This window comes from Paramormyrops kingsleyae, chromosome 1 (genome assembly GCF_048594095.1).
Source record: "Paramormyrops kingsleyae isolate MSU_618 chromosome 1, PKINGS_0.4, whole genome shotgun sequence".
NCBI classification, from domain to species: domain Eukaryota; kingdom Metazoa; phylum Chordata; class Actinopteri; order Osteoglossiformes; family Mormyridae; genus Paramormyrops; species Paramormyrops kingsleyae.
This window is the reverse complement of record NC_132797.1, coordinates 63,579,605-63,601,845: the sequence shown is the minus strand read 5'-3', so window position 1 is coordinate 63,601,845 and position 22,241 is coordinate 63,579,605. Positions and strand designations below refer to the sequence as shown.

The 22,241-nt window shown below is 47.7% G+C and overlaps 1 protein-coding gene across 2 annotated transcripts in view; it reads right to left on the bottom strand.

The window, feature by feature from the left end:
* The window catches only part of LOC111849470 (activin receptor type-2A), a 32,955-nt gene that overhangs the window by 3,159 nt on the left and 7,555 nt on the right, over positions 1 to 22,241 (bottom strand). The window contains exons 3-12 of one of the 2 annotated variants that reach the window (XM_023822344.1): positions 12,170 to 12,374; positions 10,991 to 11,100; positions 7,597 to 7,751; positions 5,483 to 5,506; positions 2,484 to 2,627; positions 2,215 to 2,358; positions 1,702 to 1,847; positions 1,254 to 1,368; positions 888 to 1,026; positions 605 to 735 (exon numbers count right to left, since the gene is read on the bottom strand). In XM_023822344.1, coding sequence (XP_023678112.1) covers positions 605 to 735; positions 888 to 1,026; positions 1,254 to 1,368; positions 1,702 to 1,847; positions 2,215 to 2,358; positions 2,484 to 2,627; positions 5,483 to 5,506; positions 7,597 to 7,751; positions 10,991 to 11,100; positions 12,170 to 12,374 — 1,313 coding nt within the window. The remainder of the gene's footprint in view (positions 1 to 604; positions 736 to 887; positions 1,027 to 1,253; positions 1,369 to 1,701; positions 1,848 to 2,214; positions 2,359 to 2,483; positions 2,628 to 5,482; positions 5,507 to 7,596; positions 7,752 to 10,990; positions 11,101 to 12,169; positions 12,375 to 22,241) is intronic. The other variant, XM_023822345.1, reaches the window with a different exon arrangement.

Sequence of the window (22,241 nt, the reverse complement as noted above, 5' to 3'; positions counted from 1 at the left end):
GGGTAATTAGGCCACATCCCTCCAGCTGTCACTGAACATGCTGCAGGTGACGCTGGCTTCACAAGCCGGTTTGCGCTCTCCCCAAGTGCTCAGATGACGCTGGGAAGCCCCGTCACCTGACACCGGAGACCGAGGTCCACAAAGCTACGACCCGGTTTACAGTCATCTTTCGCTGCCCCCCCCCTCCCACTCCACCCCGTCACCGCTGCCCACCCGCCTCTGTGATCTGAAAGCGTGGTAATGCGGCTGTATGGGCCCCCGCCTTTAGTAATGGAATAAAGACGACCGCGCTGTGCCGTAATTCAGACGTCTGATGTGATATTCCACACCGGGCCAGACTGGCATGCTGTGGAGATCCGAGACATATCCAGGTCAATAACGTCTAGACGGAACACAGGCCACAAACACAGTATCGCCGACAGAGCCTCTTGCAATCGATGCTCATTTATTTATTTATTTTTAAGAGCATTATGGGTATTCCTATGTATTGCTGGTAGCGAAAGGCCTCGGGGGAGTGACAGCAGGCTGACGCGTCTGCTGGACCCCCAGACACGCCTCTGCAGCCATACAGGCCACTTTGCTTCTCCAGCCTATCCCCACTCACCCCGTGCTTCTGCCAGCACTCTCTCAGTGTGGGCCTCTGCTTCTTGTGAACCACCACCTCCTGCATGTCCTCCAGGGACGGGTGCTGTCCCACCTCTTCTTCAAAGGGGAGCATGTACTCATCCACCGGACCTGCGGGGCAAACCCGGGATCAGCAGGCAGCACAGATGGCTAGACCACACTCTCCTGACCTGTAACCATGTGATTTTACAGCCCCGGCCACAGCCTATACGTGGTCGGTGCTCCCATGCTATTCCAGCATCTGCGTGACAGCGCCCCCTCACCGTCAGCTGCAGTGCAGCGAGACGCCAGCTCCCACAGCACCAGGCCCACAGCGTACATGTCTATCCGCAGGAAGGCATCGCGTTGGAAGTTGATGGCTCCTTCTAGGACCTCGGGAGCCATGTAGCGGCGGGTCCCGACCTAGAACGAGAGGTCAGAGAGATGCTCAGAACCCTTTCACCTTTGATCTTCAGGTCTGAAAGGGGTGGTTCTCAAAGCCCTGACTCATAATTTAGAGGTAAGACACTTTCACAGAGTGAGAGTCACACTCCCATCCTGACATTCTCACTGTTTTGTTGTGAACAGCTGGCTCGTGCTGTAAGTCGTCCCCCTTCTGGCCACCCTCTGCCATTACATGAGACACTCACCTGTCCGTGGGTGTCGCTCACAGACTTCCCCGCCTCAAACCTGAGCGCTAGCCCAAAGTCGGCGATGCAGACTGTCAGGTTGGACTTCAGCAGCACGTTCTTACTTTTGATGTCCCTGTTGCCAGGAGCGACAAATGCACCAGAAAGAGGGAGGGGTTAGGCATTATAAAGTAGATAAACAGCTCACTCCACTTCCTGTATTTAGCGATTAGCTGAATACTGTTTAGTGCTAACATGACTCAACGTAGCTCCGCTTATTCCACACCTTTGTGAGGAGACGCTTGGGGTCAGATTCTATGACAGCAAGCTATTTATTTAATATCTCCACTACTGCGAGAGCAGGCCAAAGCTTAGCACTGTTCACTGTCAGTGACGGTCGCGCTGCCCAGGGAGGGGGAGGCAAAAGGGGCCGACCACAGATGAAGAGGGAGGCAGATCATGGACACACCGGTGGGCAATGGCAGGTTTGTGTCCATCCTTGAGGCCTGGGATGTCCTCATGCAGGTAGGCCAGGCCTCGGGCCATAGTCTGGGCAATATGGCACAGCTCATTCCAGGACACCATGTTGGCCTTCAGGTAGTCTGTCAGTGAGCCCTGGGGAGCAAACACATGGTTATAGGCAAAAGGAAAAGCCCATCCTTGCAGACATCCCTCTGGCGTGAGGAAAACATTTTTATTTGTAGTTTCAGCTTGTAACCACCAGAGGGTGCAAACAATATCCTCAGGCAGACAGAGTGGGGAGAACATTTTCACACAACATAACATTGACCACCAAATACTTCACATACAGGAGATGCTGATATGAGAAGCTAACCTTGAAAACCCACAGACTGGGATTACAGTACAACCTCAATCACTGGTTCATTTCTCCATATAACATGTTATTCAGCTAGTGAATGAAAGTGACATGTATGGCAGCCCATTGACCTTCCACCCTTCAGATCCATCTCATAAGAGTTACCTTCTCGTGGTAGGCGGTGATGAGCCACAGCTCCAGGTCCACGCTAGCGCCCCTTTTCTCAGCCCCGATGAAATGCAGCAGGTTATCATGTTTCATCCCACTCAGGGTGTAGATCTCATACTCATTCTGCCAAGACTGCTTGTCCTGAGAACACAGGATGTAGCATGTGTCACAGGAAGGGTAAAACACTTTCTAATCACTTATGGCAGTGTGCCCCCTACTGTTTAGGAAGAGAACTGAAACAGTTAGACATGAAACTCTGTAGTTACCTGCAGGGGGAAAATCTTGACGGCCACATATTCATTGAGCAGCTGCGCTTTCCACACGCAGCCAAAGCGCCCCCTGGCTTTTATCTCGAGCAGCTGCAATGGTTTCTGTCCCAGCAGAGGAGAGGGGGGTGGAGGACCCGGGTCCTAAAAGGGAAGTTAAAGGGGGGGGGGGGGATACTTTAGGGGTAAAAAATGGAGCCGCCAAGAAGCAACTAACCACATCTTGCAGTGTTTTCTTTATTGCTGGATCCAGGAAGCCCCTGAAGGTGCCCCCCCCCCCCCAGTCTGAAGTATGTACAGTGTACTGCGACCTTCCGTGATGAACCAGCCTGAGTGGCCTCCAGAAATGCATAACACTTCAGCATCAAGTATGGACAGCGTGTGACTGGGCTAGCTGTCTGTTCCCCACACTGGTCTGACATCCAACACTCTGTGGGCACAGAAATCTCAGGGGACCCACGAGAAGGTCACCATCTGAACCAAGGCTTGTAGGGAGGGGGGGGGGGGGGGGGGACTCAGAGATGCAGTGACATTTTTGGGACACGGAATATGCAAGCTTGTTATGAAAGGGGACCCCTGTACGCTCTGTAGCTGTGTAGGACTCGTTGTTCCCCTGATGACGAGGTCAGCTGAAACTCCAAAGTTCTCAAACGGAGCGGCGAAATGAGGGTGACAGTGACAGAGTTCTGCAGCAGGGACATCGGATGCCTGCCGTCCTTCGCGCCCCCGCTATCATAGCCCTCAAGCGAGTGTGAAAGAGAGGGAGACAGACGGCATCAGCAAAAAGGGACACAACCATCATTTCTGTCAACTTCTGAGTTTACCCAGCAGAACGCACACTGCCACAAAGTGCTTGTAGGGGGCGCTGTGGACATCCACAACTGCGGGTTGCCCATGCCTAAGTGCTGTGCCATTCTTCTTGGTTTTAACAAGCATGCACTAGTTCATAATGACACCAGAGGCGAACCGGTTGCCCAAAAAAAGGGCATCAGCTCCAATAGACTAACAGGAGGGGGCAATATTGTATGCGCCCCACAAGAAGCCACAGCGAAACAGCAAAATCATGGCAGGAGGTCAGTACAACTAACACAGCACGGCTTAAACTGTGACTGGTCATTGGCTTGTGGTAGTGCATGGCCTCAATGCGGTGGCCAGCAGGTGGCATGATGGTTAAAGAACCCAACATGTAAGCACACAATATTTTTACACTGCAGCAGAGCCTCACTGTGCTGCTTGGCCTTTATGCAAAGTGCTTCTCTGAAAGGCTTTCAGGACAATATCCATGTAAAAGGAACTGAAGCATCACTCATTACATAAGAGCCTGACCACTGAAGCGTCCAAAAAACCAGAAAAACTTTGACCAGGAGGAAACCTTCCAGATTTCTGAATCAGATGGCCAGTCATTGAGGGGCGTGTCCTTTCAGAAGCAAATACTATGCCACCCACTGGAAGCTTTGCGGATTGCCGTCACAGGGGTGAGAAATTGTACTGTTGTACTGTACACTAAGGGTCAAAGTAGTCCAGCCTGTGAGCTGCAACCTGCACAGGTACTGGAAGTAAGAAGGGGACTGCAGGGGCTGATGCAGGAAGGCAGAGCCCCACCCCTGACATTGAGTAGGGTCAGCGGCATGTGGAACACCAACACAAACTGCTTACACCTTTGTTCTATGTCGTTTCAATAATTAAACAGATGCAGAGTCATAAAGATTAAATTGAAAACCAGGCCTGCCTTTGCTGTACAGTTGTGTCCCAGGACACTAATATGAGGCCTTGTGGACCCATGAAATAAACATCATGTTTATATTGTCTTACTGTGGGGGGGTACAGCTGGGTACAGATAAATTATGACCTCAATACCCTCCACTGTACAGGTAAAAAAAAATTGCAAACAAAATGTGTTTATAGCATTTTTTTTGGGGGGGGGGGGGCAGCAGGAGGATGGAGGTTTACCACCATGTCAGCACAGCACAGAGCATGGAATAAAACAACAGTGAAGGTTAAATTAATGCCCGGGTCACAGGCATGGTTCAAAGCGGCCGAATTGGCAAGTACAAGCGTACATGTGTGTGTGTGTGTGTGTGTGTGTGTGTGTGTGTGTGTGTGTGTGAGGGGGTTAAAGCCAGTTCCCCCTTGAGAGAAGGATGGCAGTAGTGTTGAAGCCCTCCCTTGGGGAGGGGTCTCTATGAGGTGGATAGGGTCTTGGAGCTGGCCGTCATCCCAGACCCCTCGGAGGCTCATATCGCGCCGGCATATGGCTCACATCCGCCCCCTACATGTGGGCACAGGGAGTGCTGGCCTGCAGCCTTGCGCCGCCGGCCAGGATGGGCTCCAAGCACTTAGCCCTCACTTATTTATTCCTGACAATGGGGGTCCATCCCCCTGCCAGGTGAGAAAGCAGCTTATCCAAGATGAGGCCAGACCGCTCCAATCAGATGGATCACCTGTTAGAGATGGCTTTTACACAGACATGCACCCAGCCTTCACACACCAACACATACACAGACACACGTGCACAAGCATGATGGAGCTCTTGCTGGAGGACACTAGCAGCCAGGGGCCATGCAGCGCCGCAGGACCCCTCTCCAGGCCTGCCCTTCATTTCCAGTGTTTTTAAATGCAAGTTAAGCACCTCGACTGAGGGTACAACAGCAAAAATAGCAGGGGCTAAGGAATGGAGCGTGTCCAGCGCCCCTTGCAAGTCAACTGCGGCCATGCACTCCAACAGGCCGTCAGACCTGCACGGCGTCCAGCACTGAGCATCCAGAGATCAACGAGACACCCATGCAACACAAATGGACTCCCTACCCCCCCCCCCCCCAAAAAAAATGTCACAAGGCTGGTCATTTGAAGGGGACATCAGGATGATCATTCAAAAATATAAAAATACACAGGAATACAAGAGGGGCAGAGCCATTTCAAAATAAAATGGGGGGGTGCAGGAACAAATAAAGATGCAGGCTGGCTCCAGAACTGAAAAGCTGGAGGATTAAGAGTCTTACCTCTATCATTATATGAAACGCGTGCTAGTGAAGAGAGGGAGAGAGAAATTACTGGTTCCTGAGATGAGAGGAGGCACAGACAGGGCTGGCGGGGGGACTCCGGGCTGGAGTGTGCAGCCCCGAGCCCTGGGAGCCGCACGGAAGCCACACAGAAGCCATGCAGAAGCCCAGCTCTGCTCGGTGTGAGAGAAGGGAGCAGAGCGAGGGCCTCCGAAGCAGGCAGCCACACACACACACAGGCAGGATCTGCAGACATACACTCTCCTTCCAATTCTTCTGCAAAGTCACCACCTCTTCTGTTTCCAACATGGCTAAACGCTGCGGCCCTCCTCCGGTCCAGTCCAGTGAGAGTCTGAGCCGGGAAGCCAAAGGACCACCCCGCCTGCCTACCATACGAGCTTCAGTGTAATACACGTGCATTAACCGCTAGCCCTGCCCCGCAGACAGAACCAGCACCATAGTGATGAGCAAAACAGCCCCAGGCCCTTAGCAGGGTGCCATGGCGACAGACAGTGGCGTAGCCCGTAACTGCTGTGAAAATGGCAACAGGTTCACGCGGGCAGTGTCTGGTCTATAAATAGAACGACGGCAGAGGAGGGTGGGCTGCTGTCATCCTGCAGCCCCCGAGCGGGTGCTCAGACCTGCGAAGCTTAACGCCATTTTTCTGTAAAAGGGCTGGCGGGACGGGAGGCCTGAGCGCACGGCTCCCAAATGTGCAACATGCTTTGCACCTTCCCGAGATGAGACACGACTGCTTTCATGTGTCGTGGTGCACAGCAACACGCCCAACACCCAGGGAACTGAATAAACGGGAGGTCAGAAAAACAGAAATGAAGAGGCACAAGGCACTGTGGGAATCTGCTTGTACCTGCGACTGGGATCTAAGGAAATTCAGTGTATTGTGTGTCCAGCAGCTCCAACACTGCAATCCGTGCAGAACTGCAGGCCAAACTAAGCGTTAAAGAATCACAGAGGTGGCTGGAAACAATTCAGGTCCAGAATCTTAGTGAAAGATTCCAGGCACCAACTGTTCCAGGCTTCACTGCACTTCACCACACATCTCAGATGCAGAGTAAATTAACTAATTCTAAAAATGAGCTTTTTTCACCCACTTACTAATCAAATGAGCGCTCTCATAAGCGGGTGTGGGCCCGACTCCTAATTAAAAACGTGTACTCTGCCTGCATTGTGGTGGAGGGGCCAGCAGGGGGGGGGATGTCGCTCTCAGACGTCAGCTGTGTGTTCGACACACCCAGTAGAGGGTGGCAAAAGGGCTCTGAGGCCTCAAATTAAAACGGAGTAGAAATGGGCAAAATTAAGCACCAACACACATGTGCAAACATCTGTACAGGGTGGAAAACGCTTCCCCTGACTTTTTGAAAAGTGACTACAAAGTGGAACAGAGGCATCATGGAGGAAGAGTGGGTGTCTGACATGAAAACCCACCAGGCAGACAGTCACAGGAGGCTTCGTACCCAGGCAGATACTGCCACATTCTCCTTCTGGAAGCTCGTAACCACATGTGTTCGAAACTAGAAATGCTGAGCTGGTCTCGCCAAAAGTCTAGCCAAGGCAAATCATGCATGGCTATGCTGCTTACCCTAGCCGCTACATGCTCTATGAGATACACATACAGCTGAGAGCAAGCTTGGGGGTCACAGTGCAGGGTCAACCAATATGCAGACCCTGGGGTAACTGAGGGTTAAGGGCCTTTCTCATGGGCTAAATGGCAGCATTAGTCTGCCAGCCCTGGGATTTGAACCAGCAACCTTCTGATTAGTGTCCCAATCCACTGAGTGACACACCGCTGCCAATCATCATATCAGGATGCTGAGATCCATGACCCAGCAGACCGTCTCCATTCGTAGGAGCCAACGGCCCCTGACAACATTCCCGAGGGGGTCACAAGCAATCAGATTCCGTGGACGTGCAGGCGTGCACACAGACCAGAGCCAGGCGGGCGTGTTAGGGCCAGCTCGTGCGAGGCTTGTCAGCGCAAATCTCCAGGGGGGTGAACCAAGTAACTAAGCATTAGAAGGGGTCAGGCCCGAGGTGCCGTTTGCGTGCAACAGCCTGAAAACCAGCACCATGTTTATTGCAGTGGCGACACTTACTTGGGTGGGCACTAGGACCGGGGGGTATGCCAGCTTGTGATGGCGGTACATCCAGAAGGAGAAGACGACGATGATGGCGACTCCCATGATGGGCACCAGTGAGTAGAGTAGCGTGCTCAGGAGCTGGGGCTTCTGCTGCACTGGGTTCGATGTTGCTGGACAGGTTGGGGAAGGAGAGAGACCAGTCAGTCCAGTTCTAATCAACATCAGATTAGTTCCACACTGAAATGTTCATACATACGTCTATGAGGGAAGTGGACTTTTACTTCTTGCACACACAGATTCCCGCTGGTATTTTGATCACAGATACAGTAAATGTGGAGGAGACCATGTAGGTCACCAGCAGGCCATCAGAACTCCACATGAATCTGTATCCCCACTGCCTGATGCAGGCTGACGAGACCCCCGCCCCCAACTGCATTCACACTCTGGCAGTCATATTTACACAATCACTGCATACACTTATCACACTGCCTGCAATTACCATCACTTTTACATGTATACGTTTCACAGCTAAACTGTAAACCCACTCTGGACGCTCTTCGGAAAAGAGCTGCGTCAACACTGACGATGCTGTGATGGATGATTTCTGCAGCTGTGAGGGGAAGAGCCTGGACCCTACAATAAGTCACCTGCCAGAGGGTGATTTGGGATGTCAAACGTCAAACCTGGTGCTGATCCAGAACAAGAGACCACTGAAGAGTACCGGCCGAGCCATCTTATCAGGAGACCATCTGCAAGGCAGTGATGCGGCAGGGCCGTTTCCAGCAGGACGAGTTCCCCTCATGCATTTTTTTAAACCAAGATAACATATCACAAGTACTGCCTCCCTACCCCCTTCAAAAACACTTCAATGACCCATGCTCAAGGAAATAGGACAGGACCTGATGTTTAATTAACATGCAGAGATCTCCTGTGTGATCGTGATGCATAAATATGTGTCAGAGGTCGCAGTGTTAAAAAAACTTTAGACGGGACAGTGCCGTAAGTTCTGTTTGAAACTACAAGGGTGAAAGGGAGGCATAAGACTGATACCAGTGGTAGATGGGACTGCAATGGACTGTAAATCACCACCAGGCTCCAGTGGGAAGCAGGTTCACATTTCCAGTGACTAAAACGCACTGCTAGGGGATGTCAAGCTGAGATTTTAGTGTTTTAAAGAGTGCCTTCTAAGTAGGGATGGGTATCGTTAAGGTTTTAATGGTATTACTACTACTATCGATACCACTTATCGATTCAGTACTTTAACGGTACTCTTATCGGTACTTTTTGTTGTGTTTTTTAATTAAAAAACTGAAACAAATTGAGAACAGAAATAACAACACTATTTTTTACATGTAAAATAATTATCTATAGCTTAGCAAACACCAATGTTTGAGCAAATATCTATTACTATATTGATTGTAAAACAAATAAACACAATTTTCTTGCAAATGAATATACAATGATTAAAAGAAACATAGTTGGAGCACGCAGGTAGGCTGCAAAAGCAGCTTTTAACCATTCTTCTGGAGAAAAATCAACAAAAAAGTTGCAAAATGCAGCTAAACATAAATTTCACATAAATTAGTTAACTGTTTGAGATTAAAAGTAATACAGGTTTGGAACCTATTACAATTTACGCTAAATTGAATGTATTTAATCACTACAAATTAATTTTTAGGTAAGCTCTGCTTTATAATTTCTTAGTTTATTATTATTTACCTATTTGTAAAAGTAGTACTATAAAGGCATTTTAATGTTTAATATTTATTTAGGCTACTGCATAAAAAATACTCTAAATATTTAGCCTATATGTAGGCTATATGTAACTGAATGTGTGTTTATTAAATTATTAACATTATAATACTGATTTAGAGAGACCTTATGTGATGTTTATGTCGTTATTTTAACATAGCATACATACCTGAGGAGGCGGATGATGAAGCAGAAGCTAGGCAGTCAAAAACTTTGCATTTTTCTATCTGCACATAATGCACTTTGGCTAGATGTTTTGATAAATTGCTTGTGTTTCCGCCTTTACAAGCAAAAATCTTGTTGCACTTGTTGCAACGAGCATTGTCCGTGTTCACACGGGTGAAGTGTAACCATACTTTGGATCGTTTGGCTCTCTCCGCCAGCGTCACTCCATAAGCGCGAGCTCTGTGTACTGCGGAACGGACTACATTTCGTGCGTGAGATTGCAAATAACGGCAGTGCAGGCGAATAACGAATATTATCGCAAATTACAAAAGGCTGGTCAGGTAAAATATGCTAGGTAATGTTTATTTAACAATAATAAATAGGAAATTAATTTTTTTAATTTCTCCCGTACCGACACCAGAACCGTTAACGTCAGAGCTTATCGATACTTCGGTCTTTTATAATTAGGCATCGGGACTGATTAAGTACCGGGTTTCGGTACCCATCCCTACTTCTAAGTCACAGCAGCCAGGACTGAGGAGCCTCTTCTAAACACTAATGCCTTCAGAACTTACGTCTAACCTGAAACAAGCATGGGAAATAAACAGATAGGTGGCGGACCCTGATCTGACCCCAAAGCCCACACCTATCTGTGTGCCTCAAAGGAGAGCAAATTGGGATGTTTCAAACATAAGGATTCCACCGTACCTGTATCATTTCATATAAGATAAAAGGATCTTAGTACACACTTAGTGTACTGTCCTTAGTTTTGTGAAGCACAAGGGTGGTGAAGGGACATTGACACGCCATAGACAAAAATCACATGTAGCGAAATAAGGAGGGTGCTGTCTCAGTGTCGTTTCAGAAAGAGGGGCACGGAGAGCTGCAAACAGGAAGTTCTACACGCCACAGACGTTGCGGGAGGAGAAGTGTGTTCAGGCTCATCAGTCACCGTTCCTTACAGAAAACGAGACCACACTGCACAAGTAACACTTGCTTTATAGGGTCCTTCGGAGAGTGTAGCTAGCAGGGAGCTTGCCACCCTCTCCGGGGAAATGAGAGCAGGCCGCAGCCGTGATTCAGAAAGCCTAATCAAGCATTCTGACAACATCAAGAACATTATGCTAATATTCCCAAAACCGGGACTGGCAGCGAGCTTGGAAAATTCAGCGATGCATTATTCATGATGCGGCTCCCCGCGGCAGCTTGGGATTTGACTAATGCTTTATTAGTTTGTCCTCCAGCTGTTACACAGTATCGGGGCGAGCTAAGACAACTTGAGACATTTTGTCTTTCGAAATGTATTGATTGTTGCCCTGTACATAAAACCGTGCGTAAAACCATTTTGATGGGAGTCTCGTGAATGGCTGGAACTTGGCTCGTTGATAAAAACGCCACTTCTAGGAAATGTCAAGCTGGGTTTGGTGCGTCAGAGGTAGATAAAGGTCCCAAAATGTGCTGCCAATCATTCTCTAGTTTGGGGTGGACTTACTTTGCACGGGCTGGGCTTCCGGGCTGTAGAAGAACCTCTCGTTGCACATGTTGCCCTCACAGCAGCAGAAGAACACGTCCGGGCTCTCCTTCTTCTCCACGCACTCCTTGCTGCACAGGGCACAAGCCAGAGCCAGTGGTCACATTCCAGATCATTCCCGTCAGAGGAGACGACGGCCCCGAGGGGCCGTGATGGATATGGTGAGCGGGGCCACAGCGATGACACAGTTACCCGTCCATAACACGCACAACAAGTTTAAGCAGGGTAATATCTCTTCTTAACATGCATGATGGCCGTGACAAGCCCGAACTAGGCAGTGACTATTTTTAACGTGGGTAACAGGATAAAGCCAATGACATCCTTTAAGTGTTCAATATTTATGACGAGCTGAGGTATTTGCATAGCCATTTGATAAGTGCCACCCTTTATAAATCCCCCTGAACGGCGCCCCAAATGCAAAACAGATTTTCTTTTTTAAAGGCGATTTATCTCGCCACCACACACTTATGGAAAGTCTGATCACGGGCACACACCTCTCGCTGAGACATTTTCGCTTGTGAGACAACACGGTGATGAAAGTCTCCGTGCTTTCAAACGATCAAATCGGGAGACTTCAAAACGCAGAAGCTGCCAGTCGGCAGGCAGGCAGACGGGAGCGTTTACATTTGTTTTTGCAAATGCATACATTCCTGTCACATTCGTAAGTCAGTAGTAAAACTCTTCCCTTGGCACGCACAGCGATAACAAACAAATTGCTGTAAACACCGCAGAGGCGGGTACAGGAGTCCGACTGATGAGTCGGGGCAAGTGCTGCATACACACACACATGCACGCACACAGACACAGACGCACAGAGAGAACATGCCACCTTCCCCTCGCTGTGGAACAGGAACACACCAAGCATCACCTTCTGCCAACATAAATTCAGATTTTTTTAATAGGTAATTATGGCCCTGATTCATAATGTTTGACATTTTACATTTGACTTTAAATTACATTTATTGGTAAAAATCTCAAAGAAATTTACAATCATCACTTTTTTGTTCCTCAAGCAAAGACTTCATCTTAACATGTACATGAATAACCACAGATCACGCCATTTCCTAACCATAATTCAGGCTCACATCCGGAGCCACACCCCCGCAGTTAGACCTCCCCGTACCTTGGCCAGCACCATACCTGTCGTAACAGTTGACGTCGTCGAGCCAGCAGCCCTGCTTTACGACCTCGATGGTGCCCGATGCGTTCTTCCAGGTAGCAAAGCAGTGCCGCCGCTTGTCCTTCTCGCCAAAGCACGGCTCTATGCCGCTGCGGTTGGTTCGGTCCTTCTCCCAGCTGGCATTGTAGTACACACACTGCGTCTCCGAGCGGCCCAGGATGGCGCCTGTGGGGAAAGATAAATGTCATGTATGTGAAAAATAACCTAGAATGCTCTGCTGAGGACTCCAGTTCATGGCCACAAAACACAAACAAAATGAAAACAAGAAAACAATGAAAAGATGATATGTAGTGAATTAGTTTTACGTTTTATTTATTTATCAGACGTTTTTATCCAAAGTGACATATATTATTTTGAAAAAGCAGGGTCAGCCAGTCACTGGAGCAATTGGAGGTTAAGAGCCATGCTTACAGGCCCAACAATGAAACTACTCTGTCAACCTTAGGATTTGAACCAGCAACCTACTGATCACAGACACAGCATCCTAACCCAATGAGCCACACACCACCCCACATGACCATATGCATTTAGGGGTGCAAATCTGGCAGAAGATCAGAGAGCCACAGTGGCAGAATGAGTCACAGCGATACTAGCAGTCCACAATGGAAACGGCTCAGCCCAGCCCTGAACACAGCAATAACACCAAGCTGCTTTCCAGAGAAAGCATCCTCAGAAAGGCCACGTCTCCACCCACACAGTGACAGGATGCAGGCCGGTCCACGACTGCCCACGGGGGACAGAGCACCAGTGAAGGATTCTCAAAAAAAAAAAAACGACAGGGATGAAAGGATCCAAGTGGGAGTATCGGAACGGTGGAGTCATTCATACCATAACACAACATTTCACGACCAAGACCTCCAGAGACATATTACAGTAGAGCAGGGAAGGAATATTACTCAAATATAACGCCACACAAGTAACTGAGCAATAAAATACAAAAAGTAGAAGAATCGGAAATAAGGTTGAAGCAGAAAGAGAATTTCAGTGCATTAATGAAGATGGCAGCCTTCCTGTCACGAGCAGAGACATTTCCAGCTCCTATACGAACGCTGAAGGCCTCATTTCCCATGTGCATCCAGGTTGCACAAGCTGCATGTCACCCCTTGTCAAATTTACACCAGAAAAACTGGTCTGGTGTGTGGGGGATGCACAGTATAAATCCCTACATAAATAATGTCAAAAACATAATAAAAAATAAATAAATCACAATCAGGAGAATTGCCCAACAAACAAAGGAACCTGCCAGACAAATTTCAACACTAAGTGTGATTCTTAAAAATAGAAATGACAGGTCCAGTTTGATCTAGGCATCGAAGTCAATAAAAACTGCACAGTTCTGGGGGCTGGGAGGTGACCTCCCGATAGAAGCAAGCAAGAGCAAATCGAATAACGTCAGCGATTAACGGACAGCTGACCTTCCCCCGGCGGCAGGGCACTGCAGATCAATCCTGCGGGTAATGAGAGAGCCTTAGGCCCGGCTAGCTGTGCTGCGGCCAGCAGGAGGTGACGGTGAGATGGACTCTGCAGGACATCAATCAGTAGGGCTCCCAACAGCCCCCTCCCCCCTGCCCAATAATCCCACCTGGGGTATTTGAGGGACCATTTTCATGTACAGAGGAGGTACATGAACAGCTGAGCCTACCCAGAATGCCTTGCACACATGCTTTTGCCTACTGAAGCAGCCCTGTGACACAGCCCTCGGTGGTTATCAGATGGAGCTCCTGCATGCTTGGTTAGGGATGGCAGTACGTCGGTGGGCTACCCTACTACTCTCCGACAAAATCGTTTTGTAGGAATCCATTTGTTAATTGCCTGCAGTGGCCCTAAATCCGGGATTAGTTCCATCACATGCACTGGAGAGGCACGGGTTGCCATTATCAGGATTACAGGAATCTCGGAATTAGTTACACCCATATTACGCTGACTGTAGTAAAAACAAGAACTGACGTTAACATCTTTCAATGAGGGAATTTCTGAGCTTTAAGCAAGCGTCGTCTCCCATAAGCTTTCTTCATGTCCTCTGCAGTATGTGGGGCATGAGGCACACCTGATACTGCTGTATTGGGGCACCTATTGTCTGGGGGCTGTTTCCCTGGTAGTCCCCACATTACGGACACCCTTGCTGCAGATTTGCGAGGCTCCCTGACACCCACCCATTAAATGCATATCGTCACCGCATAAGCAGACCTGACTGTCTGCCTCAAATAAGCGCCCCCTCTAGGACGCCAAGAGCATGCGCGTGTATCTCGTGTTCCCAGCAGCTCAAACCAAAGTAGCGCTTCAGACCTTTAAATTCTATGGGGGGCAGGAAGAGGATCTCAGAGCCCCTGCCACGCTCGCAGAGGGAGGCTGAGCCTGTCATGTCCTCAAAAGCGTGCTGGCTCAGCCCGGCCCACTGGTCCTACTCCTAGTACTATCTAGACGAGGGAGCCTTCAAGTTTCTCCATTCCCAGCCATTCATGCGTTTTCAGTGAAGGCTTACTGGTGCCCCAGACGCAAGCCTGAGGCCACTCACAGGGACACCGTTTTTTTTCCCCCCCCCCAATCTATTTCACTAGCTTAGAGGACACTTAGCCACAGTGAACTGAGCCACTGTGCTGCCATGTCTCCTCTGATCGACCCCGAGCTGCTGCTCACCAGCCATCTTAGAACATATAGAACAGAACAGTGATACTTTATTCATCCCCATGGGGGAATTGTCTTTTCGCCCCTCCAATCTTACTCTCCAGGAGAAAGACACATATACAGGTCACAGCACAAGGTTGCAACTAATTCAGTGGCATCAGTCTGCCGGCCCCTGGATTTGAACAAGTAACCTTCTGATCATAGGCACAGAGTCCTAACACACCAAGCCAGACACCGGCCCCCAATATGGTATCATTCCCACATGTTTGTCAACTCCAACCTCCTTTTCGTGATAAAACAGCCCGCATCCTCACAGCTCATTTCCACAATCCAGGCCTCCTTGAAAATGCCAAGATGACCCACCGCTGTCTTGCTCCTCTCTTGGCCAATCACAGCACACACCATGCTCTGGGCCTCTCAGTCATGTGACCAGCGCCTGCGGAACCCTTAGTGAAAACCATGCCGCAAAAAGCCTCCCAGCTGACAAAATTAAAACGGTGGATGGGAAGTCCAGCTGTGGGCCACCAGACAGAAGCACAGACCCACTTGAAGGCTGAGTTTATTTATTTTTTTTACATTTATTACCACTGTTTCCCAGGTGTGGGGGCAGACCCTGAAACACCCCCTGGTGTGGGTTCAAAACACTTTGGTGGGCACGGTACTAATTATGGTATGGTGCTGTGTATGCCACTGGTTCTTGAGAGGTTCTGCGGTATTCAAGTGTATTCACGAGGAAATTTAACGTCGCCCCTTAAATTTGGGGGTGGGGCATCACTCCATCCTAAAGCTGCATTATGGCAACAACACACAGAATCTCTATCCCGAGATCGCAGTTACACAATGCATTAGCTCCAGCGACTGACCACTCCTTGTCAGAGGGCGCCCCCCCAAAGCTGCATTCCTCATGGACAGCGGGCGAGGAAACAGGTCAACAGATGGGATCGAGCCTTATGGAAGCACACTAAGCTAAGGCCCCCCATGCTGTGATACACACCCCCCCCCCCCCCACCACCAGACAGAGAGGACACACTGCCCGACGTGTCATGAGTGCTCAGCAAAGAGACAAGACCAAACTCTAACTATGCAACATTTCTAGTTTCTATAGCACTGTTACTAACTTCAGTCACTCTGACAAGTCCAATCAGAGAGTTCCGTCTTGGTGAGTGACTGCTGTCCATTATGAGCCCCAAACCCTTAATCCCATGCAGAAATACTACGAGACTTGGGCAAAGGCTATGCTACTGAAGCCTGTGTAGGTGGCACAAATCAAGCAGGGGGTCTGTTACATAAGAATCACAGTTCACAAACAAAACAACTTTATTTCACTGCTCATTCTAGGATATTCTAATGCTGAACTTTAATTAATCAGTGTCATTTGGCTGGAAGACTACTAACCCTAAGCAAACACTACTCCACAGAACAGGGGCCTGTTTCACAAAGCAGGATTTCTTGCTTAGCCAGATAACTTGCCAGATTTAAGGTAGTCTGGGCTAAATGGAAGTCGATGAAAATAAGGTCCTCATACCTGGGATGGAACAGCTGACCTAAAGGTTACCCCAAAAACCTGCATACACACCGGCCCTTTGCGGATAAGATTGCCCACCCCTGCTCCAGAACATGTGACAGCAAGTATAAAGTGGGTATAGTAGACAGACTAGTCACACACACACAAACGCATAGACACATACAAACACACAGGTTTGTAATTATATCTTTGTGGGGACTCTCCAATCATTTCTATGAGGGAAAACACTAATCACAGCATGACTACCAAAACCCCTGTCCAGCCCTGACCGTAACCATAAGTAACCAAACAAAATACAAAACTTTTGGCTTTTTTATTTTTTACTTTTTCACAGATCTTTGTCGGGAACTGGAAAATGGCCCCACAACGTCAAAATAACAGGTTTTTATTACATTGTGGGGTAAATTTGGTCCCCACAATGTAATATAAACCTAATCCACCCACCCACACACACACACACACACACACACCTACACACACACACACACACCTATAAAACACAGCATTCATCTCCCTTGGGATATCTCTGGCTCACTGAGGAATGGGAAAGAAACAGACAGAATAAATGACATGATTCAGGGAATTAAGCTCAAACCCCAAGGGCACATAACTGAAGTTCCACATTCCAGATACTTCAAACAGTGCATCTTAATACTGTACTCAAATAACACCAAAGAAGGAAAAAGTGAACAGCCTGGGATACTTAATAATTCAGGGCTCTGAAGTCTAATACTCAATCCTCTGCTCCAAGGAAGACCGGCGACTTTATGAAGCAGGCAATTCCACCATCATAAGTCAGGAAGCTGGTACCATCACTGACATATAAAAGTGAATTAAGAACCTGTTAAAGATTCAAGACAGTAATCACCCAATTCAGCATAAAGGGTCTGGCTTATCAACACTTAGCACCTTATTTTCCCCCCTCTAAGGAATTAAAAATTAAAACATAATTGAAACTCAACTTGCATTTCATTTTTTTTTTGTTCATTGTCCCATATGAATGATCCATGGCAAGTTTATCTAATCACTCAGGAAAAAGTAGATGCAAAAAGAAAAAGAAAAAAAACCACACATTGTCTCCTAGCCCACATGCAGAAGACTCGAAGCTAACTTGTAACACTTTAAGGTGCTGTTCTATTACAGTGTTACTCCTGATCCTGCCTGCCTTGCCTGTATCGCTCCCCTTTCTGCCCTGCTGGTTATACTCTCCAGTACACCTCTCCAGCTGGGCATCATTATGGCTGATGATGCTGTTCAATCTCTATGCACTGGGTAGCAACAACAAAAACAACAACTACAACTACAGTAGTTACAAATAAGAGTCAACGAGGCCCAAAAGAAAGACTTCAGTAAAAACACAAAAGCAGAAATACTGGCCGCATGGTGCATGTTCAGAGAATTACAGACAATGCTCATATGGATCCTATAAAAGCTTGGTCCATAAAGATTTAATGTCCAGTAATGGAAACAAATTAGGCTGGCTCTGCCTGGTTTGCTACCCGCCAGCTCCCTTACATATTTAAGGCGGATCTCACGCACAGAGACACACACAGGCACACACACACACACACACACACACACACACACACACACACAACAGGGGGAAAACAACCTTGGCACGAGAATAAAAGACGAAGCAGAGAGAGAGAGCTAACAGGAGAGCAGGACAAACGTATGACGAGTGGTTTTAATGATGGATGAAAGCGGGCCGCGGCGCAGCCAGGCTGTCTAGACTGCAGACCGCTGCAGGAAGCCTGTAAGGCGTAGAGAGCGATGTCTGCCGGCTGCATTAATCACACTTACTGCAGGCCCTTTCCTTGGGGTCCCCAGACATGGGAAACTCGCCGCATCTATTAAGCCCTCAGGTTTTAGGGCAAGGGGCTTGTGCTCAGAAGGACGAAAGGGGAGCGTGCCCCTCCAAAAGCAACGGCCATTTTAGGATTTTTTTGGCACCATGTAACCATGGCAGTGCCCCCCACCCCCCCTTGCCTCTCTACTGACCAATGGCTGAGCAGATAGCCTGTGACTTTCATCACATCGCAGCTCTTAGCATCACTTGGCCTAGACATTAAAAAAAAATAAAAAATACCATAATTCTAAAGACAGGTGGCCAAAGTACACAGAACAAGATGCAGAAGAAAGCTCCGAAAATAACTAAAGGAAACATTAAATGTAAGAGAGACACTGTCCCTTCCTCCCTCCAAGCCAACTAGGCTGAAAGAACTTCACCAATTACCAATTTCCACTGCAGCCAAGTACAAACAGTCCAGTCTGTTTATGTCTCCATCAGAAAAATGGGAAGTAATTTCTTAAATGTCTCAATAACCACAAAAGGAGAGTGACGCTTCATTTGAGGGTAAACGTTATAAGGGAGCTCGCCCAGCACCCAATCACACGGGACTTTGAAAAGAGTCAGCAGAGTGTTGAATCATGCAGCCTTGTCCCCAAAACCTCTAACAGACTCTCATAAGCCTTGCGGGCATAAACATCTAAAGAGCCCAGTACGGTTTTCTCAAACAACCACAAGCTAAATTTCTCCGTTTTAAGCGGCTGCTGGGAGAAAAGACAAGATCCACTGTTTACGTCTGAGCTGTGCAAGGTGTAGCACTCAGAGTTAGAGAGGACGCAGCTACAACCCCGATACCCCTGCAGGAACACGTCATAAAGGCAGACAGGTGTACCATAGTGTGTGGCTACAAACAACTGACATGAGAACCCATTAATCTTCAACACGTACAAACAAAGAGGAGAAAGCCTGGCTACTTGATGACACACATGCAGCTAATCCGTGTGAGGCCTCTGACAAATAAGAGGCATTATGAAAACAGCACGATCACCATCCTCTGCCGCTTCAGACCCACACTGAGCACTCGCTCGCCCGGCCGGGTGACAGAGAGAAAAGGCGGATGCTCCACGCTGGGATCTGTTATGTCAACACTCGCTGGGAGCTTGCAGTGCCCAGAATCCCATCTTTTGTACCTCGTGCGGTATTCATAATAAACTGGGGTGAAAAGGTCACCGTGAAGTCCAGCATTCAGGGATAAAACAGCAGCCAGCCTTTAATGACTCATGGCCAGCCTATGCCATTATGTCTCCTTAAGGAGAGTTCCAACGTTGGTAATGGACCCCTGGGCCGAATGACGACTCAGTATCATCTTACAGAGCCCCCTCCCTCGGCACAGGGCCATTTGTGTGGCCAGGACCGAACCATACCACGGTCCCGGCCCAAAATGGGCCACGATTTGAGAGATGCTGCAGCAAGAGACCTCTGCACTTTTCTGCATTTCAGCGTACGGTGAGAGAGAGGAGAGAGAGAGAGAGAGAGAGAGAGAGAGAGAGAGAGAGCGTGCGCATGCACACGTGCATGTGTGTATGGAGTTACTCTGGAAATGGCACCATCAAATTTTGATTCACATGTTAAAGTGGGGGTGGGAGTGCTTCTCTGCAGACTCAGGGGGGGTTTGGCGAGGTGGAGCCCCCACCCCGGACTCCCATGGACCATCACTCACAAAGCTTCCACAAGACCCTTTTACTGGATTCAGCAAAAGCCCATGGAGACCAAACGGACACACAACCCCCTCTCCCCACCCCCACCCCCCACAACAAAGAGCGAGCTCCATTGGCCGGGCTGGACCGGCGGGTGACGGGTAGCGCTGTATGCTAATGCTGTCAGATTACCCCAAGTAATGCGCTAAGGCGCATTGTAACTGTAGCCTTTGGGGGTCAAGAGGGTGAAGCAGCAATTGTAGAAGCTGAGGAACTCATTTTAATTCAGGGCAGATGCTCGAGGGTGGAGGCGGGGGGGATTTCAGGGTCTGTAGTACAATACCCCTCAAAAACCACCATTTAAAGGAGAAAGGGCCTTCAACCATTATTACGTTATTCAGCAAATTGGCTTTTTGTGGCATGAAAGGGTAGCTATTTCTCAGTCTGACCACAGACCGTGGGCACTGATTTTTTTTTGTGCAATTGCTTAGTGGGGTTTGGTGCCTGATGAGAGAGCTAATCTAAAATTCCAACTGTACAGAGACTATGAGCATGAAGACAAAAAGCAGTCAATAGGGCAGCTGAAGCGGATCAGAACTAGCATTCAGGATGACGGCAGAATAAGCCACCAGCAGCAGTCACAAAAGGTCCTACATTCACAATATTTTGCTAAGAGCTAGGGGAATTTTTTTTTTAAAAAACAGCGGACGTCAAAGCCGGCCGGGGAGGGCACAGCACGTCACGCTGGACCACCAGGATCCTTCAAGCCTGCAGTGCCACTACAGATGAGGATGGCTCCCTGTCCCTCTCAGTACAGGGGCGGGGGGGGGCATGAATGTGCTTGTGGTTGAGGACAGCTAAGTTTGTCCTGTAGGCTAAAACAGGCTCCATGTTCCTTCAACTTTCTCTTAATCCATAACGAATTAAAAGTACAAAGTTCCTTTATACAACCCCATTTACAGAGCGACGTAATGACTGCTGCTGATTGGGTTTGTGGACAATAGAAAGGCTCAATCCCATCCCTTAATGCTCCTACAGCAATCCTTCATGGCCTCGGGGTTAGGGGTGGGCAATCGTAGTTATTACCGGTGGGACTGTGCATAGGGACAGCCTAATTATACAACAGCCTATTTATAAAAAATGAAGCATTTTATATTCTTCAAAGCTTCAGTTGTAATCTGAATACCTGTCCTTTTATAGTCTATGTAACTAGTTTATCTGTGTTGTGTGATTTTTCTATTACACACTCTGATGGGGTGTTGCGATAGCAAATTAAAATTCAAAGTAAACATCTTGTGTAATTATACACCATTAAACAAAATAACCTGGTTACATATATACAGCAGCAAATTAAAAAGTACAACATATTTGCTAAATTAGCATATGTGTGCTGCAGCCTTCATATAAGGTGTGTGGTAAAAGGCACTACCCAGTTAACAACAAAACCTCCGTTTCCCACGCCAATGAACATCAAACTACTTTAACCTCCAAGCAAGACGTACTTCAGCTTATGAAGCCCTTTTTTTTTTTAGCTAATGCACCATTAGTGTTAATAACAGCTGAACAGCCACTCTGTTAGGAACATGACGGCTTTTTGATTGAGGTGAATCTAACACCCTCAACCAAAAAGCCGTAATGTTCCTAAGAGTGGCTGCTCAGTCCTGAGATCGTACAGCTTAAAAGTTTTCAAATGCAGTATGTATTTTATAAAATGATGGATAGTCATAGTTTTTCACCAATGTTTACGTTATTTAACAACTGTAAAAGTTTATACAAATCAACTAAGATGAAACAAAAAACATTTTGTTTTCATGGTTGCCAACTTGCACGCATCTGGCATGACTCATGCTTTCAGACTCTCACGCTCACACAAGAAATCTTACGGCAAGTCTATATTATTCCATTATAAACATAAAAGTAGCTACATTAAAAGCATTGGGGTAGTTTGCAAACCCTAAAGACTTTTTACAAGGTAATAAAACTGACACACATGTAAATGCATGTGCAGACTTTTCTCAAATTGAAAATCTCACTCCAGCCAGCTAAGCAAAGTTGGCAACCCTGTGTTTTATTTGAAACGAAAAGTAAAATGAGCTGAAGCTGCTTGTGTTGTTACTTAACTTGTAACGACAATTATAAAAGAAATACAAAAAGTGACAGGGGATTTTTTCTCGTATCTTTTCACAATAAAACTGCCCATACCGAAATGTAACAGTAATTAACATGTACTTATATAAAAAAAACATCTCAATTTACATGAAGGTAGAAGACCATACTACTACTCCCAAAACTTGGAAAAAAGTAAAACTGTGGTATAATCCCGTCACCATTCAAAAAGTGAAAAATACCGTGACAATTTTAGGTCTTATTGCCCACCCCTACTTGGGGTAGATCTG